The sequence below is a fragment of the Choristoneura fumiferana genome, chromosome 21 (assembly GCF_025370935.1).
Source record: "Choristoneura fumiferana chromosome 21, NRCan_CFum_1, whole genome shotgun sequence".
Lineage (NCBI taxonomy): Eukaryota > Metazoa > Arthropoda > Insecta > Lepidoptera > Tortricidae > Choristoneura > Choristoneura fumiferana.
In genome coordinates this window covers 14,306,535-14,331,084 of record NC_133492.1, presented here as the reverse complement: position 1 = coordinate 14,331,084, position 24,550 = coordinate 14,306,535, and the positions used below count along the sequence as shown (strand labels likewise).

Sequence of the window (24,550 nt, the reverse complement as noted above, 5' to 3'; positions counted from 1 at the left end):
AATTACATCTTAGTAATTAATAGGAGGTACCTGAGCGAAGTATCCAACCAGTAACGCGTTAAGTTAATAACTTGAACATTTAATTCTTACTTAATTACTTTGTTAATTAATGGCAAAGTTTCAGGAAAAGTGGAACCTTCCGCTATTACGGTTATGCGATGGCGTGTTCACATGGTTGCTGTTTTTTCAATGATTGTAATTAAAACGGCCAGCCACGAAATGGAGGACTATTGGCCACGTGTCTACCTGTCAAGCCTAGTGAAATACGAAATAACTGTTTATGTTTTAACTTCGTAAGAACTTCGTCAATTTCATTGATAGATTTAAGTTTTGGGCTAAATCGAAATAAGTTTTTATTTCAAGTTTTCATAATAAATAGGTAGGTACTTATAGTGATTTTAATGGTCAATTTGTAAAACTCACAAACTTGACGAGTATGATGTTGATGTAATATTTATGTAAGAGAGACATCAAACAAATTCACTTTATAGCCTTCTCTTTTGCCAAATACCTACTTACCTGCGCATTAATAAAAAAAAAACTTTAGTTACGAATTTTAAAAAGTTAATATTTAGGTACATAAGTACGCCATAAAATACGGGCCCTACACTGTTTTCTCGTGCATCATCCCAGCCTATATACGTCCCACTGCTGGGCACAGGCCTCCTCTCAGAACAAGAGGGCTTGGCCCATAGTTCCCACGCGGGCCCAGTGCGGATTGGGAACTTCGCACGCACCATTGAATCGCTTCGCAGGTTTGTGCAGGTTTCCTCACGATGTTTTCCTTCACCGCAAAGCTCGTGGTAAATTCCAAATGTAATTCCACACATGAATTTCGAAAAACTTAGAAGTGCGAGCCGGGGTTCGAACCCACGACCCTCTGCTTGAGAGGCGATAGGTCGAACCACTAGGCCACCACGGCTTCTTCTCGTGCATAATAATTAATAATAAATAATTTTTATTCTTGATCATCTTTTATCACCACCACTCTTAGAGAAATTAACTTCATTTGGCCTGTAGAATGTTACCTTAAAGTAATCTGAAAGTTAACGGAAGTCAAAAATAATTTGGTTTCTAATTGTAACTTGTAAAATCTACAAATTAAGTCCATTGCAGTGAAACTGAAAATGAAACGGGAATATTTGTGGGTATTTTAGCTCAGCCGGCCTCAGTTAATGCTTTTCAGGTTGGCTGATGTGACAAGATGTTAGTAAATCGTCAATTGTGAGAAGTACATAAAATTTTTTTTCTTGTTATTTAGGGGCTGTTTCACCATCCATTGATTAGTGTTAACTGGCGGTTAGGTGTGATGCCGTCTCTATTTGTTTTGTTCGAATGAACGGAGACGGTATCACATTTAACCGTCGGTTAACGCTAATCAATGGATGGTGAAACAGCCCCTTAATGTTTTGCCCTATGGGCTAATGGGACAGATTTGTACGATGCCCGTTTAAAAAAAAAGTCCATTGCAGGTGCTCGTAGATTACAGATGACGATGATATATATTATCTGACGTGCACCGAATCGCAATCCCATTGACCATCACTATTGCCATCTTACATTTACGATTTGACTGAAAGAAAACGGTATTTGAGGTTACAACCGTGTGCGTGTTAACCAATAAGCTTACACGTGTCGTGTTCATGGTAGCAGTGGCGTAGCTACCAAGGGGCTAGGCGGGGCAGTGCCCCGGGGCCCTCAAGCTCAGGGGGCCCTCGAAATTCTGCTTTATAGCTGATGATAAAGTTTCATAGTATTTTAAAGTATTTGTATATATAATGATTTTACTTCAAAAAACCTTACCAGTTTTGATAGCAGTGGGCCCCATTCTTTTATTTGCCTCAGGGCCCTAGGTTACCTAGCTACGCCACTGCATGGTAGCAAGTTATTTTTTAATTTTAAAATTGACGAGCGTTTGATCTCTAAGTCTGCTTTAATATCCTTCCTATATTACGCCCGGATTATTCGTTTTATGTTCATATATGAAGACACCCAATCAGTGAAGATTTAGTTGAAACAGATCTTCCAAACGTACCTATAGATACCGTAACGCAATAAATCATCCTGAATCTTTTTAGAAACAAAATAGGACAGAGCATAATTTACGCAGAACTCGGGATTCACCATACGTACCTATAGATAATTTAATATCGTAAAAATAATCAAGGTTCTCATAAAGCCGCGTATGAGTAACGTTCCCGCTGGACTTGAAATGCAATTGGGTCACGGATTTAACCTGTTGCTGGCTAAAATAGCTTTCATCGGAAATACCATAAAGTTAAGTATTTGCTTTACTATATCTTTTTTTTGTAGGAGGTCGAAGGTCAGAGCAAACTACAGCCCATTGATCACAAGGCACATTGTTGGAATAGAGCGGCGTCTCTTTGCGAAATCTGGTTACAAGCCAAATAAAGCAAAATTTCATGGCAGATGTTGAAAGCATCGAATAAAGGATCCAAAAATTAACTATCTTTGCCTCGGTCACAAGCTAGAGGGCCTTACGGTCTCTTCAGTCTTTTTAAAATATATAGATAGACGACCGGATGGCCCAGTGGTTAGAGAACCTGACTACGAAGCTTGAGGTCTCGGGTTCGATTCCCGGCCGGGGTAGATATTTGTATAAATAATAATACGAATGCTTGTTCTCGGGTCTTGGATGTTTAATATGTATTTATCTACATAAGTATGTTTATCCGTTGCCTAGTACCCATAGTACAAACTTTGCTTAGTTTGGGACTAGGTCAATTGGTGTCAGGTGTCCCATGACATTTATTATTATTTATTTATTTATTTAAAATGAGGGACCTTGTTCTAGCTGTTGATTCATTGATTGTATGTTATTGATGTGGATCAAAATCCCGTCTTTGTACCATTTATTTCCATTATGATTGGTTTTCTGGAGTCGTTTTGTATTTTTTATTTCAACTCCAAATTTGTTACTTTTACCCGTAAAAGTAACAAACTTGGAGTTGAAATAAAAAATACAAAAAGACTCCAGAAAACCAATCATAATTTGATTGCTTAGTAGCGACATCTCTTGTCTGGGTGAACGGTTGTTCCGAAAGAGTGTGACGTCTCTCGATGAGAGCGGAACATAGATGTCGCTAGTGCTGCTGCATAAGTAGCGTAGTAGAAATAAGCAACCTGAGATATGTATGCATAGGAAAATTCGTGTCTAGATTCCTGTCCAGCGGTGTGTAGGGGTTATATCACGCAGCACGGATTGCTGAGGACCTGGGTTCGATTCCCAGCGCTGGTCTCTTTTTCTGGTTCCATCCATGTCTCAGTTTGTATTTTCAAGATGCCATTTATTTCCATTCCGCACGTTAACAGTGCGTTATATTTTCTTAACTACCTTGGATCGTTGGCCCCTTTCCGATTGCAATGAAGTGTCGATCATTATCGATGAGGGCTAAAAGCTCTTCAATAATTGATTGACTGATGGAGATGGTTAACGTTACGTCGGCGTTGTTTGTGAAATCTCTAAGCTGTCTGATCCTACGGCATGTTGGTACGTTTGTCACTAAAATAAGACGTTCAATGCAACTAATTAAGAACAATCGGTTTAATTTACAACTGCCTTTTGTTTCAATTGAGGGTATATAAAGTTACAGAATTTATAAGTAGCTAAAATTAAAACTATAGGTTAAAATTTTGTTTACATATAATTTGTTTTTCGTAATCAAATTCCATAAATTGAAATACAAACTGAAATATAGATGCACAGAAAAACCAGAAAAATAAGACCATCACTGGGAATCGAACCAGGTCCTCGGTAATCGTACCGCGTGCTATACCGCTACACCACTGATGGTCAACGGTACCGACACGAATTTCCCCTATGCACCTCATATCTCAGCTTGTTGTTGGGATGACCGTAAAAGTAAAAATTTGGAATTGAAATAAAAAATACAAAAAGATTCCAAAACCAATCTTCAAATTCCCATACTTACGCCGAATCTCATTAACCAAAGTTATATGAATATCAATTCTTCTTTGTGCTCTTTATGTCTTTATTCAATTCATCATTCAAAATTAATACCCCAACCGGGACATAATCACGACAACGATGCCGACGCTTCAACCATGTTACACCGGCTGTAGTAACGAGTTCACTTAAGTTGTCTTTAGGTTTCAGACGTGGTATAAATTATGAGCGACAATCGCGAAAGTGACAGGCATAGCCTAGTGTGGGGCCGCTGGATATTCATTGAATGTTAATAAGGTTACCTTTACCTTTAATAAACATTTTTTTTTTTAGTTTCATTCAAATTTAAGGCTCATTTTGTTGCTGTAGAATTTCCTGATCGCCATCATCGTGGCGGCCATGGTGGACTTCGTGGTGGGCACGCTGATGGGCCCCGGCAGCCCCGACGTCATCGCGCAGGGGTTCGTGGGATTCAGCAGTAAGTGTGACCCAGATTATTAGCACAGGCCACAAACGGCACAGCGCTACCCTACCAGCGGGCAGCGGTGCGATGAGCGTTTTCTCTGTGGCGTGTGCTGCCAGGTAACCAGGCCCTAAACTACGTAGTGCAAAATTCGAACTTCGTATCTTGCCGTCCCGCTCACGCTAATATTGTTTAATATGAGAATAAGAACGACGGTACGATACAAGCTTCGATTTGCGAATTTCGTATAGGTAGTAGCCCCCCAGTCTGGTGTGCGGCGAACGTCTCGGCCGCGTAGTGAACTGAAGAGTTGTTTAATTTTCCCAGATTAAGTTAAGTATATGATATTATAAACTTTTATTTAGGATTGTAATAATAGTAACCTAATTTAAACCTATGCAGCTTTTGTATAATTAAGAGTGGTCAAAAACATCACCGGATTTTTGTAAAACCCCTTAGACAAGCTATTTCGCCAAATCGAAGTCTCCGCGAATTGATGAAATTCCAATGCTACGACACTCGCTCGACGAAGGTGACCCTCCGTCGGAACGTCAAAGCAGCTATATGACGGGCACTTAAATTAATAGCCTTATACATAAGTACCTACACGTCTTACCTACACCTACACCTTACCTTACCTACACCTTGCCTAGCTTCCTAATGCTTTATAAGATTTGACAAGACTACTTAATTCGTTAATTCATTTGCAGCTAAAACGTTCAGTGATAACTTCGCGCCCGACTGGCGATACAGCGAGGGTCTGAACCAGGATTTCTTCAGCGTGTTCGCTATCTTCTTTCCCTCGGTCACGGGCATTCAAGCCGGTGCCAACATCTCCGGGGACCTCAAGGTAGGTAGACATCAATTTCATAACATCATCATCATTATCATCAATATATTAGAATAAGACTCGTCGGTGCAGTTCCTTCCAGTCTGTTCTTCTTAGTTAGTTCTTTCTCTGTGTTATCATTACGATACGGCATCTATTTTCATATTCATTTGATGTAGAAGTACCTTCTTCTCCTCAGCTTTCCGAGTTAGGGAAAATAAAATAAAAAACCGGCCAAGTGCGAATCGGACTCGCGCACGAAGAGTACCGTACCATTATCTATAGAACATTAGACATTAGCAAAAAACGGCAAAAAATCACGTTTGTTGTATGGGAACCCCCTCAAATAAGTATTTATTTTATTCGGTTTCTAGTATTTTTTTAGTAATACATAATCTATGAAAATTTGAAGTGTCTGGCTATTACGGCTCAAGAGATAGAGCCCTGTGACAGACGGACGGACGGACAGACAGACAGGCAGACACAGACAGACAGAAAGAGACAGCGGAGTCTCAGTAATTGGGTTCCGTTGGCAACCTTTGGGTACGGAACCCTAAAAATTACGAGTACTTTCGCGTCGTCGAGCGGTGGTATAACATAACACCCCGCAATGAGTTCTAGGTTATAACAAATATTTGCAACGTATATTACTTATTTTCTTTTACCGTCATTACATTACCTACCTACACTATGTGTGACGCGGGTTGCAATGGTAAAGAAAGCCCTTTGTTGGTCAGTTATTACTTCAGTAAACAAAACAGAAAGTGACAAATATAAACAGGGTATAAACACGAGTTGACATCGAGTCGGAGGCGTCAATCGTTTTGCCGGATGACGTCATAACGAAATCAATTAGCCGGCCGATGGGCGAGCCCATTTTAACAGGCACACACAAGTGGGAATGAAACTTACAAACATTCTTATGTATAATGTGAATTAACTCTTTATTGTGCAAAAATAAAGGAACAAATATAATTGAGTTTTGTTTGTTTCGTTAGATAAGCGGTCAAAAGCGAAATTATCCCTTTAAGAAATGGTGTTTGCAATGTTTCAGTGTCTTTCTCACATCCTTTGGGGTAAATCTTGGCAGAGTACTGCTGGTGATAGCGTCGTTTGATGAAATGATTGACCAGAATATTCCCACCAAATTCCCACTAACCAATTCACTTAGTGACCCTGATATTCTGGGTTCCCTATTTAATACTATTCAGAAATTTATTAAATTTATTAAAAATATAAACTCTCCAACATTTCAATGTGTCATTTATCTTATCATTTCTGAAAGGTGGCAATCTCAAATAAACCACTCCAAAACTTTACAACCTCCCCCTTTGCCTTGCATTTGTGGACTACGAGAAAGCCTTCGATTCGATCGAGACTTGGGCTGTGCTGCAGGCTCTCCAGCGGTGCCAAGTTGACTATCGGTATATCGAAGTGTTGAAGTGTCTGTACGAAAACGCCACTATGTCCGTCCGATTACAGGATCAGAGCACGAAGCCTATTCCTCTGCAGCGGGGAGTCAGACAAGGAGATGTGATCTCTCCGAAACTGTTCACCGCTGCATTGGAGGATGCTTTTAAGGTTTTGGACTGGAAAGGACGAGGCATCAACATTAATGGCGAGTACTTCACTCATCTTCGATTCGCCGACGACATTGTAGTCATGGCTGAGACCATGGAGGACCTCGGTGCTATGCTCGCTGACCTCAGTAGAGTTTCCGACCGAGTTGGCCTGAAAATGAACATGGACAAGACGAAAGTCATGTCTAATGTCCATGTTGTACCAACTCCCGTAATGGTCGGAGACTCTGCGCTCGAAGTTGTTGACGACTATGTATACCTGGGACAAACGGTCCAGTTAGGTAGGTCCAACTTTGAGAAAGAGATCACTCGTCGAATCCGACTCGGCTGGGCAGCGTTCGGGAAGCTTCGCAGTGTCTTTTCGTCCAAATTACCGCAGTGTTTGAAGTCAAAAGTCTTTGACCAGTGTGTGTTGCCAGTGATGACATACGGATCTAAGACGTGGGCGCTAACGATGGGCCTCATGAGAAAACCAAAGTCACTCAGAGGGCTATGGAGAGGGCTATGCTCGGGGTTTCTCTGCGGGATAGAATTAGAAATGATGATATCCGCAGTAGAACTAAGGTTACCGACATAGCCCGAAGAATTGCGAAACTAAAGTGGCAGTGGGCGGGGCACATTGCTCGCAGGACGGATGGCCGATGGGGCCAGAAGGTTCTCGAATGGCGTCCGCGGACCGGGAGACGAGCTGTCGGTAGGCCTCCAACAAGATGGATCGCTCCATCCGACTTGGTTAAGATCGCGGGATCGCGGTGGATGCGGAAAGCACAAGACCGGTCTGATTGGGGAGCCTTGGGGGAGGCCTATGTCCAGCAGTGGACGTCTTTCGGCTAACATGATGATGATGATGATGAAAACTTTACAACACTGGTCATATTATTTACATTGTACCCTGCTTTAACTACCCGTATTGTGGTTTTAATTAAATGCGAAATCTTTCGTTAGCTATGAGCATTGATTTAACATTTCTCGCATAGCCAAAGTCATCTTATCAATTACGAAATGTCTTATTTAAACGATTAATGAATGTCCTGGAAACTTTCAATTGCCACAAATGTAATTATGAGTACGCGTTGATAGGTGTCAATGTTTCTGACCCCGAGCTTCAGCGAGTTGTGACTTTGCATAGGGGGTCCATATCGACTCGTTAAAGCCAATTGAGGTAGATGCTCGGTGAGTCACAGATATTTCTGAAAACACTAGGTACTGCAAAATATTATAACTTTAGTACATATACATAATTAAAAAGTCCTGACTGACTGAGTCTCATACTGAGTCATCATTTCATCAAACTGAGCATTGTGGCCCAAACCCTTGAAGCTAGAAAGCCAAAATTTTGCATAGAGGTTTTATGATATTGACGAGAAGTCAAAAATGATTTTGCGAAGTTCTCACTTCAATTTTTTTTTTACCTAGTGACAATATGACCATTGAAGACGACCTCAAAAAATTAAGTAAATAAGAACGAAACGATCAAATTTATATAACTATCCATTTCGTCAGAGGCTAATGATCAGGTGTTAATAGGGCCCTATGGCCCTACAGTTTTACGTCAACGACAGTTTTGTTGAACTGGCCATGTAGACTGAATACCTAATAATTTCAAGGGAAACTGCTGCCGTATTGCCTAACGTTTCTGACGCTCGAGATCGCAATCAAATGACAGATTTTGCATACAACAACTGTCATTTGATTGCGATCGCGAGCATAACAATAGTAAATTGTACAAGTGGACAAAACGCGTTATTTATCTCGAGAAGTTCATATCCACCCAAGCCGCAGACAGGGGTTGATAGGTAAACTCGAGGATAAAATGGGTTTTACGAGTGTATAAACACTCTACTTTTCACTTCAATTGCAACATTGCAAATGAACATTCACAAGTTCCAGGCTTTTATTTCTCATGCATTGCTCTAGATAAAGTCATCTGAGGCTGCTTACATTCAGCACAAATTCGAATGTTACTTAGATGAGAAATGAAAAGAACGTTGTATCTCCTGGAAAAAACAGCTGCAACTGGAGTGGACGCAGTACCTAACGAGGCTGCACGCGGCCTGACATCGATCTGAGCGCACACGTGTCGCGTCCCCGCCAGTAGCAACCTACATGTATTCTATTACTCACTGTTAGCGGAGCGTTCAGAGACGTCACTGCACTGGCTTGACGTGGATGGAAAATGAGCCATGAATCAAATTTAACTGTTTAAGCGATCCCGTAACGTAATGCCCGATCTACACGTTGAATCACGCACCAGGGTGGAACCTTTGTGCTATAATGTCATGTTGACATCCCAAACATCTGCCTCTGCATTTATTATGAAAAAGTTCAACCCTAGTACTGTCATCTGCATCTGACACAACGGAGCGTGCAAAAATATCTAACACGTCCTACCGGGTCAAGAAATAGAGTCGTAGGGTTATATCGTAGGGTTCCGGAGCCAAAATGGCAAAAACGGAATTTGAAAAAATTCAGGATGGTAGTAAGTATATCAAACTTTGAAGAAAAACTATAACGGCTAAGTTTGCTTGAGAATTATTAGTAGTTTAAGAGTAAATAGCAGCGTAAGGTATAAAATATACCTAAACCACAATATACCTACGTAAGTTGTGTGTATTGTGCCTAAACTTGGAAGATTCCGCATAAAATACGAAGTCCTTAGAAAAATATTACTTAATTTTTTCGTTATGGCTACGGAACCCTATTTTGGGCGTGTCCAACACGCTCTTGGCCGGTTTTTTTGTATCAGATTTTGATGCTGGTGACTATACGTGATTCAGTTTCTTCGACTGTACGTAAGAGAGCAATGGGTTCGCACTCTAACGAACAGCAGGACTACTACTAAACTCGAAACTCGAAGTTCGTGTCGTGCGGTCCCTCGCTCTCGTATCAAATAGTGTAAGTGCCAGAGGGACCACACGACACGAACTTCGAGTTTCGAGTTTCGTAGTAGCCCTGCTGTTCTTCAGATTGGCTATATAACGCTATCCTAAAATGTAGAGCGGGCATAACAGCCGGCACTGCATGGTGGCGTCGAGAGCGTTTCTCTGTGGTTTCTCTGTTCATTGCGCGGGCGACACGCTCGCCGCTCATCGTTTACCTGGCAGCACACGCAATGAACAGAGAAAACGCTCGCCGCCGCTCGAGTAATCGTTGCCGAGCGATTAGAATCGAATATAAGTATCTACGTAAATCAAGTGTTACCTACTAGTATACAGGTAATAAAAAGCGCAGTGAGCCGAGAATTTAAACTTTCCTATATGTAGGTTTAAATATCTTAGCTGATAGGTAATATCTACTGAGAGTTACTAAATATTGTGAAATTGCGTGTGTAAATTCCATATTCATCCAAACCCATACCTTCGATGTGAGAAAGGACTTTTGTGACCATTCAGTAGGACCAATAAGATGGTTGATGATAGTGGTGGGATGTCCTACATTATCTTGTCTATACCTCATCAGGACGAATAAAAGGTTCACTAATGTTTCGCAACTAACGTTTAGCAAACTGATTCATGTCGCAATTGTTTAATATTTCTGAAACTGTAAATATTTCAGATTTTTTTTTAAAACTAGCCTAACCTAACCTAAAGGGTTTTACACGATGGCCCTGAAATAAATCCTGAAATATTTACAGTTTTAGAGTTTGCGAAATTAAAAGTTGCGAAGTGAATCAAGTTGCCAAACGTTAAGTAGTTTCTTTCTTTCTTCAAATGAACGGATATCCGAATAAAAGCATTCACTTCAGGGAACTCCTGAGGCCTAATTGTCTAACGCATTCGGAATCAAAATTGTTTTCACCACTTCTTTCTATCACATGGCATACGATGAAGGTAGAAAGATAATTATGGTGGATGGATGAGAATGCGATGGCGAGCCCCCGGGCGTTACACAACACAATCTTACAGCCTCTGGTCCCTGAACTATGTCCCATCGACACGCACGTAAACTTTAAACTAAAGCAAATTAAATGATACGTAATGCCACCCGCTAAAAGTGGTCAATTAAACCACTAAATTTTATCGTTAAACTTGTTCAAACTCGTGAACGTGTCGATTCAATACGGATCAATTGAAAGGAATTGGCATCGAGTGAGTCACCGCAAAACCGAATCTATTTGTGGACCGTCCAAAAATAATCTCTTCCAGAAACCGACAATGATTTCCGGATAACTTTCTGATAGTTTCATAGCTAAAATCATAAGTCAGTTTTAAGCAGCGTTTCCACCAATAATGTGCGAGAATGTGTTGCGAGGGATGTGTTTTTCACTAACCAATAGAAACGCTTCATTTACACATCCTCGCGCAGCACATCTCTGGTGGAAACAGCTGAGCGGAGCGAGGCGAGGTAAAGAAGCTTTTGTAATTGGTTAATGAAAAACAAACATATTCCTCGCACGTTACTACGTTACTACGTTAATTGACGTACCTAACACCTGATTATGGCTTTAAATTTTGACCGTTTAGAGTTGAAAACTTAGAAGTGCTTATGTACTGTTTTTCTAACGCACTGTTCAAATCTTAAATCTCTTTCTAGAACACAATTTCTTAGGTTGATTGATACCCATGCAGTTCTGGTGCAAGATTGAAATATGCATAAAGTGTAGCTACGTATGTATTGTATACCTAATTATAAAAGTTACTGTATCTACTAGATCTATTATTATAAATAAATAAATATCACGGGACAAACCTAGTCCCAAAGTAAGCAAAACTTGTGTTATGGGTACTATATACGCAACGGATAAACTTACTTAAATACATATTAAACACTCAAAGCTCGAGAACAAACATTCGTATTTTTCATACAAATATCTGCCCCGAGCGGGAATCGAACCCAGGACTTCAAGCTTCGTAGTTAGGTCCTCTATCCAAAGGGCTATCCGGTCGCCATCAAATCAGGTTACCATTGAATCTTCTGATGTCTCTTCAACTCAATATTAATATTATTATTCTTCTTTTAGGACCCCGCTTCTGCGATCCCCAAGGGCACCCTCTTGTCGCTGGCAATATCCATGGTGAGCTACGCGGCGATGGTGCTGTTCTCCGGCGCCGGGGCCCTGCGGGACGCGAGCGGCAACGTGACCGACCTCATACTTAAAGACAACAACACTGTCGCCGACTTGGGCAACATCGCTGCTTGCGTCAATACTACACTGGGATGCCAGTACGGACTACACAACAGTTACTCGGTATGTATCTAGACTGTTATTTCTGTAATGTAAACGGCTAGGGTCGGTCAGGGAAGAAACCAATGAGGATCAACACAAAAAAACTGACCTAAGCACCATGCAGAGCCTAACGGGAGAATGAATGCTCCTCTCACGGCTTTCCTAGCTGAGGCAGGACTCTGTAGGTAGATAAGAAAATAAATCCCTCTAATCCCCTCCCCCCCGCAGTAAGCTACAGGGAGTTGAGGACTGTAGCCGGGTTTTTTAGCCGATGAAAATCCGGCACTGTCTGGGTCCTTGCTTGCTTCCCAGTTTATAATGGATTTATCCGACGTCACGCCCCCATCCCCTATATACTATAGGTAATGCAGCTCACTTAAAATTTAAAAACTAAAAAAAAGTAAACAAAATGTTCTGGAATTGAGACCGTGGATCGGCAAGCGTAGAACATCTACCAACGAGATGGGCGGATTGACCTGGTTGAAGCCGCAGGTTTACCCTAAATGCAGGCCGCTTCCGACTGAAGTCACAGGCGAGGTCTTTGGGGTAGGCTTATGTCCAATAGTGGTGATGTATAGATAGATGGTGATGAATAGATGATGATATCAATATTAATTTCTAATATATAAAATTCTCGGGTCACAATAATGTTTGTGGCCAAACTCCTCCGAAACGGCTTGACCGATTTTTATGAAATGTTTTCTGTATATTCTGGTAGGTCTGACAATAGGACGTAAACTATTTTTCATACATCTACGCGGACGTAGTCGCGGACTACAGCTAGTGATACTATAAACATATTAATGCCACAAAAGTTGTCTCTTCTCAATTTTCTACATGAAATTCCAGGTGATGCAGCTGATGTCGGCCTGGGGGCCATTGATCTACGGCGGCTGCTGGGCCGCCACCCTCTCCACGGCGCTGACCAACCTGCTCTCAGTGCCGCGCCTCATCCAAGCTCTGGGCGTGGACCGGATCTACCCAGGCCTCATCTTCTTCTCCAAGCCTTACGGGAAGCACGGCGAGCCTTACCGCGGATACGTGCTTACCTTCCTCGTTTCGCTTATTTTCCTGCTTATTGGTTAGTTCTGTTTTTTTTAAATGAAGCTAAGAATGGGCTTGATTTTGCCGTACCTATACTTAGGTACCTATATTTTACTGACTGACGTGAGCGTATGCCTTTTATTAGCCAACTTTTCGACTAAGTATGTGCAAGAATGCAATTTAAATTGTTTTAAAATCAAATTGAAGTCTTCTTTTACTAAAATTGTCTGTCTCCAATATTTAAGATAGAGTCCCTCCATGTGGCATAGCCGTGGGACACCCTGTATATACTTGTTACGGGATCTAGGCCGTCATTACCTTTAATCTCTACCTCAACAACCTACCCGTTGCATGCAACTGCATCGTGTCACCGGGAACTCATTAAAAGACTCTACCTACCGTCTACATCCTGTAACAAAAATATATGTTATTGACTGTAAACCTTGAAAAACGGTACCTATCTCTCTTGTTCGCAGCGGACCTGAACACCATAGCGCCGCTGATCTCCAACTTCTACCTGGCCTCGTACGCGCTAATAAACTTCTGCACGTTCCACGCGGCGCTGGTGCGGCCGCTCGGCTGGCGCCCTACATTCCGCGTGAGTAAACAAACCCACACGAGGGCTGAGGGCAAATATAGCGTTACATCATACTCTTTCATTCATTTGTAAGCGCTGAGACATACGAGCCACTGTTTAGAGTTTCGATATGCTAGCCCATTTCTTTATTTGTTGAAAACTGTTCAACAACAAGATTTAATAGTGATTTTAGTAAATTGATACATTTTCATTTCATTTTCAAGATGATCAAAAATAAATAGCACGGAACAATTGACACCAATTGACCTAGCCTCAAAGTAAGCAAAGCTTGTGTTATGGGTAGTAGGTAATAGATAAACATACTTAAATAGCAGGTGGTAGGACCTTGTGCAAGGTCCGCCCGGATTGCTACCACCATCTTGCTCGCTAATCCTGCCGTGAAATAGCAGTGCTTGCATTGTTGTGTTTCGACATGGAGAGTAAGACAGCCGGTGAAATTACTGGCACTTGAGGTATCCCATCTTAGGCCTCTAGGTTGGCAACGCATCTGCAATCCCCCTGGTGTTGCAGGTGTCTATGGGCGGTGGTAATCTCTTACCATCAAGTGACCCACTTGCTCGTTTGCCATCCAGTCGAATAAAAAAAAAATAGATAGATACGTACTTACTGCGTATTTCGACCGGGAGCTTCATACAAGGTTCTCTAACGGTCACACACCTATGTCACTCTCTGGCCCATTAACTATCTCAGTGCCAAAGACGGACAAACATACAAACACACACTTTCGCATTTATAATTTTAAGTATGATGATCTCATCACGTAGACTAGGTACCTATGCTATTATGACTGCGGCAGTACCTATCTAGGTTAGGTAGAGCTTGAAGCCAAAATGATTTAAAATTAACTGATTCAGTTGAGTGAGGGACGCGTCATTTTAGCTTAGACAAGCTCTAGGTAGAAATATGTAATGAGTAAAGAAAATATCAGAGTTACTTAATTATATGATGTAAATTCGGGTTTTGTTCCGCGTACATTTATTTTGGAGAAGCTCGATATTTCGGCACAGCAGGGCTACTACGAAACCCGAAACTCGAAGTTCGTGTCGTGCGATCACTCTGACACTATTTAATACGAGAGCGAGAGGGACGGTACGATACGAACTTCGAGTTTCGAGTTTCGTAGTAGCCCTGCTGTTGCCGAAACTCGTCACGAGACGACTGATAAAAACATTGATTAGACTCAAAAAGGGGTAAGGGTGGGTATTGAAAAATATATAAATATCAAAAAAGTCGCTCTTCTTTCAAGGTCTGTTAAAGTTGCAACTTTGTTCCAGTTCTACAATGTGTGGCTGTCGCTGGCGGGCTTCCTGATGTGCGTGGCCATCATGCTGCTGATCAGCTGGTACATGTCGCTGATCACCTTCGCGATATTCCTCACTCTGTACCTCATCGTGCACTACCGACACCCAGGTTGGTACACAATATTCTAATCTAAACTTTCGCGGCTTTCACTCACAATGAGGGTTCCTTGAAAGGCGAAATATCGCGGGGTTCGTTTGACATTACAGTCTTGTTTGTGATTGGCTCAGGGCCGGATTTAGAGATCTGGAGGCCTTGGGGCAATAAAGGAGTGGAGCCCCGCCCCTCCCCCCGCCCAAACTTTTTCCAAATAAAATGAAGAATTATACAAATTAATTAGTATAGGTAAAGGTAAAACAGCGAAAAAAAGATCAAAGGAAAAGTTGTTTACTAGGTAGTGTTTAATCGTCGCAATTTGAAAAAAAAAAACTGTCGTGGGGGGCTCTGGGCTGTTGCCCTAGATCCCCTAAATCCCGGCCCCGGATTGGCTTATTTAGCTATTTAACGAATCACAAAAGTGACACATTACTATATGAAAGCTGTCAGACAGACCTCACGATCTATTAGCGCCTATAGTCCCTATAGCCTGCCACAGCAACCCTCATTGAGTAGTTTCTTCGGCAATTCAATTATCATAAAATATTGGAGACAATTTTTTCTTTTGTCAATCAAATTGCAAAAAGCGCGTCAAAGTTCGGAGTGGGCGTCAAACGTCACTTCGTGCTATAAAGTGCGGCACGTACGGGCGTCACGCAAAGTTTTAACTGGCTCTATCTTCATCATATTTTGTTTAATGGACCGCAAAAAAAATACATGTCCCAATATTTTATCAAATTCCTTTAAACGAGCAATTCTTGTGTGTGTGTGTGTGTGTGTGTGTGTGTGTGTTGTGTGTGTGTGTGTGTGTGTGTGTGTGTGTGTGTGTGTGTGTGTGTGTGTGTGTGTGTATATATATAATCAGAATCTCAGAAACTGCTCCAACGATTTCGATGAAATGTAGGGGTTTTTCGCCGCTCGACCGCCGATCGAGCTGGGTATTTCGCCTGATAATTAAACGGATAATAACGGACTAATTAGGTTTATTTAGGACACTAGCCAATTAACTATACGAAACCCGGGATTTAGAGTCTCCCCATTCTTACGACGTAAAATCGGCCTCTGTCTGACATTTCATAAATTTACTAGTCATGTTATAGTGTTTGAAAGCACCCGCAAAGTATAAACGAGAATAGCCGTTCACCGAAGTTATATCGGGAATGAGTTATAGCGTTGCGTTACACTGACTGAATGCACTTGTTCCGAATAGTTATTGATATTGGCTCGTGGCTTTCTTAGCGTTTCCTTTGAAGATTTCTGGTTAAGAAATCAAAGTGGCATAAATTCGATAACGATCTTACGTTACGCATTGTTAAAACGGCAATTAACATAGCAACAAAGTTTTATGTATGTTACTTAATAAGCGTAGGTGATGGAAATTATATTTAACCCTATTTCACCGAAGAGCGAATATTAAATCTTCAAAAATATTTGACCTTGCTCTTGAAAATTGATGAAGTTGCGTAGGTACCGCCCTGCATTTTAAACATTGATCAATGATCAATGACACATGTGTGAAGTAGTTGAAAAAAAAATGCTTTATTTCATTCCACACAATCAATGGGTAGGGTGACAAGGACAAGTGGAGAGGCCTCCCAGAAGGCGTTTTGCACCTGAGTTAGGAGGACTCGCTCTTTCTTTAATGGTACAATTGCGTGATCAATGATCAATGACACATTTGTGAAGTAGTTGAAATTAAACGTAGTAGGGTAAAGTCGATAATTCGGGATAATTTCATGTGTTGTCTGAAATCGTGGAAAAATTGTTGCATTTCGTTATATCGGGAGGACAGAGCCCATATCTGTAGAAATACCGAAAAATGGAAATCTTATGTACCCTGCAGGGCTACTACGAAACTCGAAACTCGAAGTCCGTGTCGTGCGGTCCCTCTGACACTTATACTATTTAATACGAGAGCGAGAGGGACGGTACGATACGAACTTCGAGTTTCGAGTTTCGTAGTAGCCCTGCTGTACCCCGCATGCGGGCCCTACCGACCAATGAAAATGGTTACCCGAATGTGGGCCCTATGGCATGCGTTAAGGAAATCTCCCGTACCTCGCATTAGGGCTCTATTGCCAATTACCAATGAAACTGAGCATTTAGGTGGAACAATATAGAGGGCGATGCAATCGTTGCGGGCGTTTAATGGAACATACCCATTGTATTGTACTTTGTACTGTTTTACTACCCGTTTGCAGACGTGAACTGGGGCAGCAGCACGCAGGCGCAGATGTACAAGACGGCGCTGTCGAGCGCGCACAGCCTGGCGCGCACCGGCGAGCACGTCAAGAACTACTGGCCGCAGCTGCTGGTGCTGGCCGGACAGCCGCACGCGCGCCCCGCGCTCGTCGACCTCGGACATCTCATCACCAAGGCCGGCTCGCTCATGATCGTGGCCGATATAGAACAGGTCAGCTGTTAGAGCGAGTACACATTAGGCGTTTGAAGGACTACTGGCCCAACTGCTGGTGCTGGCGGGCCGGCCGAACGACCTTGGGCATCTCATGACCAAGGCCGGCTCGCTCATGATCGTGGCCGATATATAGCTATTAGTCTGGGACACCGGACTAGCTGATATAATTTCCAAATAGTTTTTCTCAAATGCGACTGGGCTGGCCACATTCGCGCATGCACCCAGAGAGATGGGCACTGGTTTACCACTCAGTGGATGCCCGTTCGATGATGACTGTCGGCGCTGCTGCGGCAATACAAGGTGACATGACAGGGACGCGTTCTCGAGCGGCCAGAAGGAAATCCAGGAAATAGGCATTTGCTAAGCAGGCTTAGGACATTACTGCAGGCTGTTACGTCGCAAAATCGGAAAACATATTTTCCCAGAAATGAGATAGAGCTATATATAAACTTGGCACTAAAAACATTGTGTCCTAGTTTGCGCCGCAGCACCGCGTGGCCACCCCGCACACCCCCACACCAGGCTTGGCACTCCCTACCCGCTGCCTACTCAATGCACGCCATATATGTGCCACCTGCCACCTCACCAATAATACCTTGTGTATTCCAGGAGAAGCTGTCATACAAGGCTCGCGGTGCCCGGGCGCGTTCCAACGACGAGTGGCTGCGCGGGCGCAAGATCCGCGCGTTCAGCGCGAGCGCGCACGGCTTCGGCTTCGAGCTGGGCGCGCGCGCGCTCATACAGTGCACGGGGCTGGGCCGCCTCGCGCCCAATGTCATGCTCATGGGGTACAAGGCGGACTGGGCCACCGCGCCGGCGACCGAGCTCGTGGCTTACTTCAACGTGTTGCAGTAAGTTGATTCACGCTTTGGAGCGTCTTGGACCGCGCGCCGCGGGCTTGACGGTAGCGGGCAGCGGCGTGGCGACCATGTTCTCTGATCATTGCGTGGGCTGCAGGAAACCACTGTGCGACGAGGGTCTCGACCGCGCAATGAACAGAGACCACGCTCGCCGCGCCGCTATCCTTTGATGTCGAGCCCGCGGTCTTAGGGCTGCCTGCACGGTCGAGGGTTAAAAAATTAAATAGTTTTGGATAACCCTGACCTTGGTTTTACTTTACTTAAGCTTAAGCTAGCACTTACCTCGTGAGTTACATAAACTCTTTTCCTTGCAAGTTCGCGTAAACAAACCACATATGCCGAAGATACACGAAACAGCATTGCAGGCTTAATGACGCCGAAATTCAGCCGCCTAATTTCGGCAACGTCCGCTTAGTTAGACCCTAAACTGTAAACTTTTATCTTACCTTCACGTGCTGCTGTAAAAGTTACCGAACGTATTCAGTGCACTAGCACATTTTAACCTTTTCGGAAGTTGAAATATTTATAAAAATAAAAAACTACTGAAAGATTATAGTTGGCTAATATAGATTACCTATTTTATTAAAATTATGGCTATTCCCCACCAGGGTGCATAATATTTGTAAGAGATTTTAGAATAAGACCTTAATGCATTTTATATTTTTGTTCGAATAAACGGAGACGGTAGGTAATAAATACTAAAACTACTAAATGATTTATTTATCAGCACTGCGTTCGAGAACCGTCTAGCGGTGGCCATAATCCGCGTGGCGGGCGGGCTGGACTACGGTCCGGTGACGGCGGAGGACGCGCCGCCGGCCGGCGGGCTGACGGCCACGTCCAGCGGCAGCGGCGACCTGCGCGTGCGCCGCGGACCCAACGTCATCATGCACGCCGACTCCGACCTTGATATACGCTCGCCGGACTCTCAGCCCTCCAGCAAGCATAACCTGACTAGTGAGTGAAACAGTCTTTTGGCAGTGTGTGTGTGTGTGTGTGTGTGTGTGTGTACGACAGCGATCCCGGAAGTTCGTTCTCTCTGACCTGGCAGCACACACTACACACCATTGACCGTTTTGGTACACGCCTACACCTGGCACAGGCCTATTTTTAGAATGAGAGGGCTGGAGCTGTAGTTCCTCCGCGGGCTCAGTGCGGATTGAGAACTTCACACATACTATACTGATTTGCTTTGCAGGTTTATACAGATTTCCTTACGATGTTTTCCTGCACTGTAAAGCTCGTGAAAAATTTTACGCATGAATTTTGAAAAACTCAGAGGAGCGAGCCCGAATTTGAACCCAATAGTCCTATAGGTACTACTGGAGAGGCCGTAGGTCAAAACACTAGACCACAACAGCCACACGTTTCTTGCTGTATGCGAGAGTGTATTTACTGTAAACTTCTCTTCCGTCAGCTCTTCTGACGATGACGACGTCGCGGTCGTTTACGGTGTCGGAAGGCAAGGAGAATGGCAAGAAGAAGCCCGCGGACATCCACCGGCAGATCGTGTACAAAGCTTCCAACGGGCTCGAGCTGTCGCAAGACCAGCTGAAGCAAATGACCATCTTCCAGAAAAAACAGGTTAGCACGATCAAGGACTATATTATACATGGTCCTTCGTACGGTATTAAATTTAAAGAACTTATTAGGGACTCTTAGCGGCCCAATTAAAAATAACGTAACGTAATTTAAAATATAAAAGACGGTAATATGTCTCTTTTCGGTATACATACCTACTTCGGTATACGTACATACATTACATGTAATTATTTAACGAAAGCATTTTTGATGAAAAACTAAGTGAAAAACTAAGTGTGTCCTTTATCGAATCTTGGTCAAAAATTTATTGTTTATTTACTTTAAAATTTATACACTATCCTACGAGATCCATGTTTTTTTTCGGCACAAAGAGTGGACTGTGTTAGGTTAGACCCTAAGGTTGGGTTAATTAGGGTATTAACTATCTCCGTTCCAAATTTTATGAAAACCGCACAAAGATCGTATTTTTCTAGATAAATACAACCTAGGGCTCTTCAATGCTACTGTGAATATGAATAAGCTGTTACTGAAGCAGTGAGATACACCTTTGGCCTTATCTGCACTTTTCATCAGGTGAGATAGGGCTCATCACGGGTCAGTTTTATGTAAAAAAAAGGTAGCGCTAGGGGTGTAACACGCTCTCGTTGTGCCGGCAGGAGTCAGGCACGCTGGACGTGTGGTGGCTGTATGACGACGGCGGGCTGACGATCCTGCTGCCGTACATAATCTCGCAGCGCGCGGCGTGGGCGCACTGCAAGCTGCGCATCTTCGCGCTCGCCAACCGCCGCAACGAGCTCGAGCTGGAGGAGAGGAAGTAAGGCTGCCTCAACCTTATTTTTGTATACTAGGCAGCAGTATCAACATTTTCGTTCGGCGAAGTAAAGTCTACTAAAAAAGCTTGTCATTATCATCATCATCATATAAGCGGTAAGAAGTCCAATGTTGGATATAGGCCTCCCTCATATTTGCTTCAATTGGAAGCGGCCTGCATCCACTGTGAATCCGCGACTTTAACCAGGTCACGTAGTACCCAACTATTAAGTGATCTGTGCCAAGTCTCCGTCCATCGGTGGACATCCTACGCTGCGCTTGCCGATTCGCGGTCTTCATTTATTTTTATTTATTTATTTATTGTACACACACTTACATCTATCATTACAGGCTTGACCTAATGCGACAGAGAAGTTCCAACATAAATATAAAATTCTTGCTTTAATATATAAGTAATTAATTATTCTTGTAACATATAACAAACTTTGTGAATTCACTCAAAACACAGAGAAACAAATCTGTTTCTTCGGCAATTTTGTTCAGCGTATGTATGGCCCGTGTTAGCGGGGCCTTGTTGAGCAAGTTGGTCCGGCCGCGCGGCTCGGCCAGCAGCCGCCACACGTATCGCTCCGGCACACACAGCCCCAGTCTCCCCAGTATGTCCGCATTTTTAATGACGCCTCTTAGAATTTTCCATATATACGGTTACAAAATCATGCGAGAACTTTTCGGCCCCAACAGATAGCTGTTCTTCGTGCTACGAGTATATGGCCTGCCCATTGCCACTTCGGCGAGCTAATTCGCTTGGCTCTGTCAGTGACCCCCGTCGTTCTACGTATCTCCACATTTCTGATTCGATCCTGTAGAGCAGAGCAACCCCGAGCATAGCCCTCTCCATAGCTCGCTGAGCAACTCTGAGCCTATATAAGGCCTAAGGCCTAAGTGAAGCACCGCGGATTCATAAAAAGCTTGTACCTATATAAATTAAATTTCTAACATAAACTTTTTCTCGTAAAATGTATCCACTCTTCCACCCATCCACGGGTGGTATCTGCGAAACACTGATGAAACTCATTAAAATGATGTGATTTTCCGCAGCATGGCGAACTTGCTGGCCAAGTTCCGCATTGACTACTCGTCGCTGACCATGGTGCAGGACATCACGGAGGCGCCGCGGCCCGAGACCAAGAAGCTTTTTGACGACCTGGTCGCCAAGTTCACAGACGAGTCTTCTACTGAAGGTATTGACGCGCTACTTTGTAAATTTTAAACCCTTTTTCAGGCCCCACCAATTTAGCTATATGCATGGAGCTATATATATAAACAACTCTTACTGCTCACTCTCAACCTTACGACAGCTAGTCAAGGAACCGCATTCCGTTGCAACATTGTTTTCTATTGTATAATTAGTTACACCTCATTTGACTAATCCTCAGTCAAGAGCGAACCAATTCTAGAATCACGTAACGGCAATAACTTCATATTTTTACGATGACATTTATGGTTGTTGTGTGTTCTTGGGATGGTTACGCCAATTAGTAGAGGGGTGACTAAGATGCAGTAGAAGCATATATAAACTGGAGCTGCGTCTCCTAAGATCATTCTGCTGCACCTCCTCTCTCCGTACACTTGTATATTACTAACCAGTTTAAATCAATATAATTAATTAACACCAGTGAAGACTTTTATTATCTCCGAGTCAATTGAAGAAGAGCGAATTCAGGCAAGAACAATCTAATAGATCACGCGCTCGGCAGGCGGCGTGATTGGCGCAGCCGGTAGGATTCCTGAAGGGTAACTGAAAAAGTTACGAACAAGTAAGTGACCAGCTGATTCAAACACCCACTCTGAGAGTCCTGTTTTTTCAAGAACTGCTAAGCATCAGGCGATCCTACTAAAATCAAAAACTATTGGACAAATTATTTACCTGAATTCCTGAAGAAATCACTGAAAAGTAACAACGCGAGAGAGACGCCGCAGAACCGGGAGGATCCATACGGTGATTTGCATAAACCTTTCCTTCCTTACCAAAACCCTTATTTTTCTATAAAAGCGAAAGTATATCTATAAATAGAGCTCTTATCATTTTTATTTGTATATGTTAATTAAGTGATTTTATTACTCGTGAGACGTCACGATAGCATAGCGAATTAGAATTATTTAAATTAGTTGCGAATATTTAAAACTGTTAATCAGTTCTATGCGAAAGGGAACTTATACGCTTATAAACGATAACTTAACTATAACACTCATTATAAAGTATAATAAAGTAGCAAGGAGTAAGCGTTGCATTCGAACAAAGAAATATTTTACTTGCTCAAATATATTCTTATTAAATTAATTTATTTAAAATCAGATAATCTTCTTCGTGTAGGATTTTTAGAATTTGACTATTAAATCATAAAAATGAATTTCTTGGCACAAGCCGCAGCAGGCGCCGCCGGTATCCCAATGCAACAAATTTTGCATACCGTTCAACGCGGATCCCCACAAATCGCGTCAAGGCAACCAACAGCTCGTGTGCTACCGGAGCAAATAGAAACAATTAGGGAAGAAGAAGCTGAACCATCTTCATACTCGCCGGTCGAATCGCAAGGCTTAGATACGGAAAATCCACCTGTCTATTCAGAAATGCCCGATAACACAGTTTTTAATCAAAATTTACCTCCTCTAAGGGAACCATTGAATACTATTAATTATGTACCAAGTCCCAGAATTAGTCACGAAGTATTAGCTCTCATACCAATTTTTGAAGGGGATTCAAAACATCTAAATTTATTTATCAGGAAATGTGAATACGCAATTAACCGATTTGGAAGTACGACTTCTGAAAGTTATACCGATGTGTTGGAAATAATTACGTCTAGATTCACAGGCAGAGCCGCTGCAATCGTTAGTGAAAATGAATATGTTTTACACGATTGGAACTTATTAAAATCACTTTTATTACAACACTTTGGCGATCAAAAATCAGAAGCATGTTTAATCCTGGAACTAGAATCAATTAACATAAGAAACGGTGAATCTTACCTTGAATTCGGTTCACGCGTACAATCGGCACGAAGCCAATTGTTCTCAAAATTGTCAGTTAACTCAGATATTCAAACGCGTAATACTAAAATGTCTATATATAATAATACCGCTCTTAACGTTTTTCTTTACAATTTACCGCAACATTTATTACGAGTAATACGCCTTAAGCAACCCAGCAATTTGGAACAAGCATTAGAAATGGTGGTTGAAGAATCTAACTTTGAAAAACAATATAAAATGCGTAACGAGATCAATCGTAATAATACGCGCAGCACTATACAACCTAAACAAAATCTACCTCAAAATCAAAGATTCAGACAATTCTTGCCGCAAAATCCTAATAATACGAGACCTAATAATTACGTTCAAAGACCGCAATTTAATAATCCAACTACATCATACCATAATTATAACCGATTCAATTCGAATCCTTCTCCTTCGAATCAAAATATTAATCGATACAACTCAACCCCTAATAATCAAAATGCCAATAGATCCAATGCTTTTCCCTCGACACAGAACCCTAATAGATTCAACAGATACTCGTATGGAACTGGACAAAATTGGCAAAACAGACCAAACCCAATTCCAAGGCCAAATAACGGCAATACCAGGCCGAACTTTCAAAATTATAATGCACCCGGCACAAGCCGAGATACATCATTAAATTATCATAGCGAGCCTAGGATGCAAAACGGGGCAAATTTTCGCAATCGTCAAGCAAACAACTCGCAAAACGAAGAACCAAATTTTCAAGTGCAGGCCTCAACGAGTCAACAAAAGAAATAAAAAAATCATTTTTACCATACGTCTATGTCCCCGAGATAAAAGCAAAATTACTATTAGATACAGGTAGCACGCGTTCATTTTTAAGCACCAATAAAACCGATGAATATTTTAAGATCGTAAAATTCAACCACACAC

The 24,550-nt window shown here is 42.4% G+C and overlaps 1 protein-coding gene across 1 annotated transcript in view; it reads left to right on the top strand.

The window, feature by feature from the left end:
* The window catches only part of NKCC (sodium potassium chloride cotransporter), a gene marked incomplete in the record, with an annotated part of 86,395 nt that overhangs the window by 24,578 nt on the left and 37,267 nt on the right, over positions 1 to 24,550 (top strand). The window contains 12 exon segments of the mRNA XM_074103832.1: positions 4,298 to 4,406; positions 5,102 to 5,241; positions 11,761 to 11,988; positions 12,817 to 13,048; positions 13,488 to 13,609; positions 14,884 to 15,019; positions 17,206 to 17,417; positions 18,030 to 18,271; positions 19,008 to 19,237; positions 19,698 to 19,864; positions 20,479 to 20,636; positions 21,692 to 21,820. Of these exon segments, the coding sequence (XP_073959933.1) occupies positions 4,298 to 4,406; positions 5,102 to 5,241; positions 11,761 to 11,988; positions 12,817 to 13,048; positions 13,488 to 13,609; positions 14,884 to 15,019; positions 17,206 to 17,417; positions 18,030 to 18,271; positions 19,008 to 19,237; positions 19,698 to 19,864; positions 20,479 to 20,636; positions 21,692 to 21,820 (2,105 nt within the window).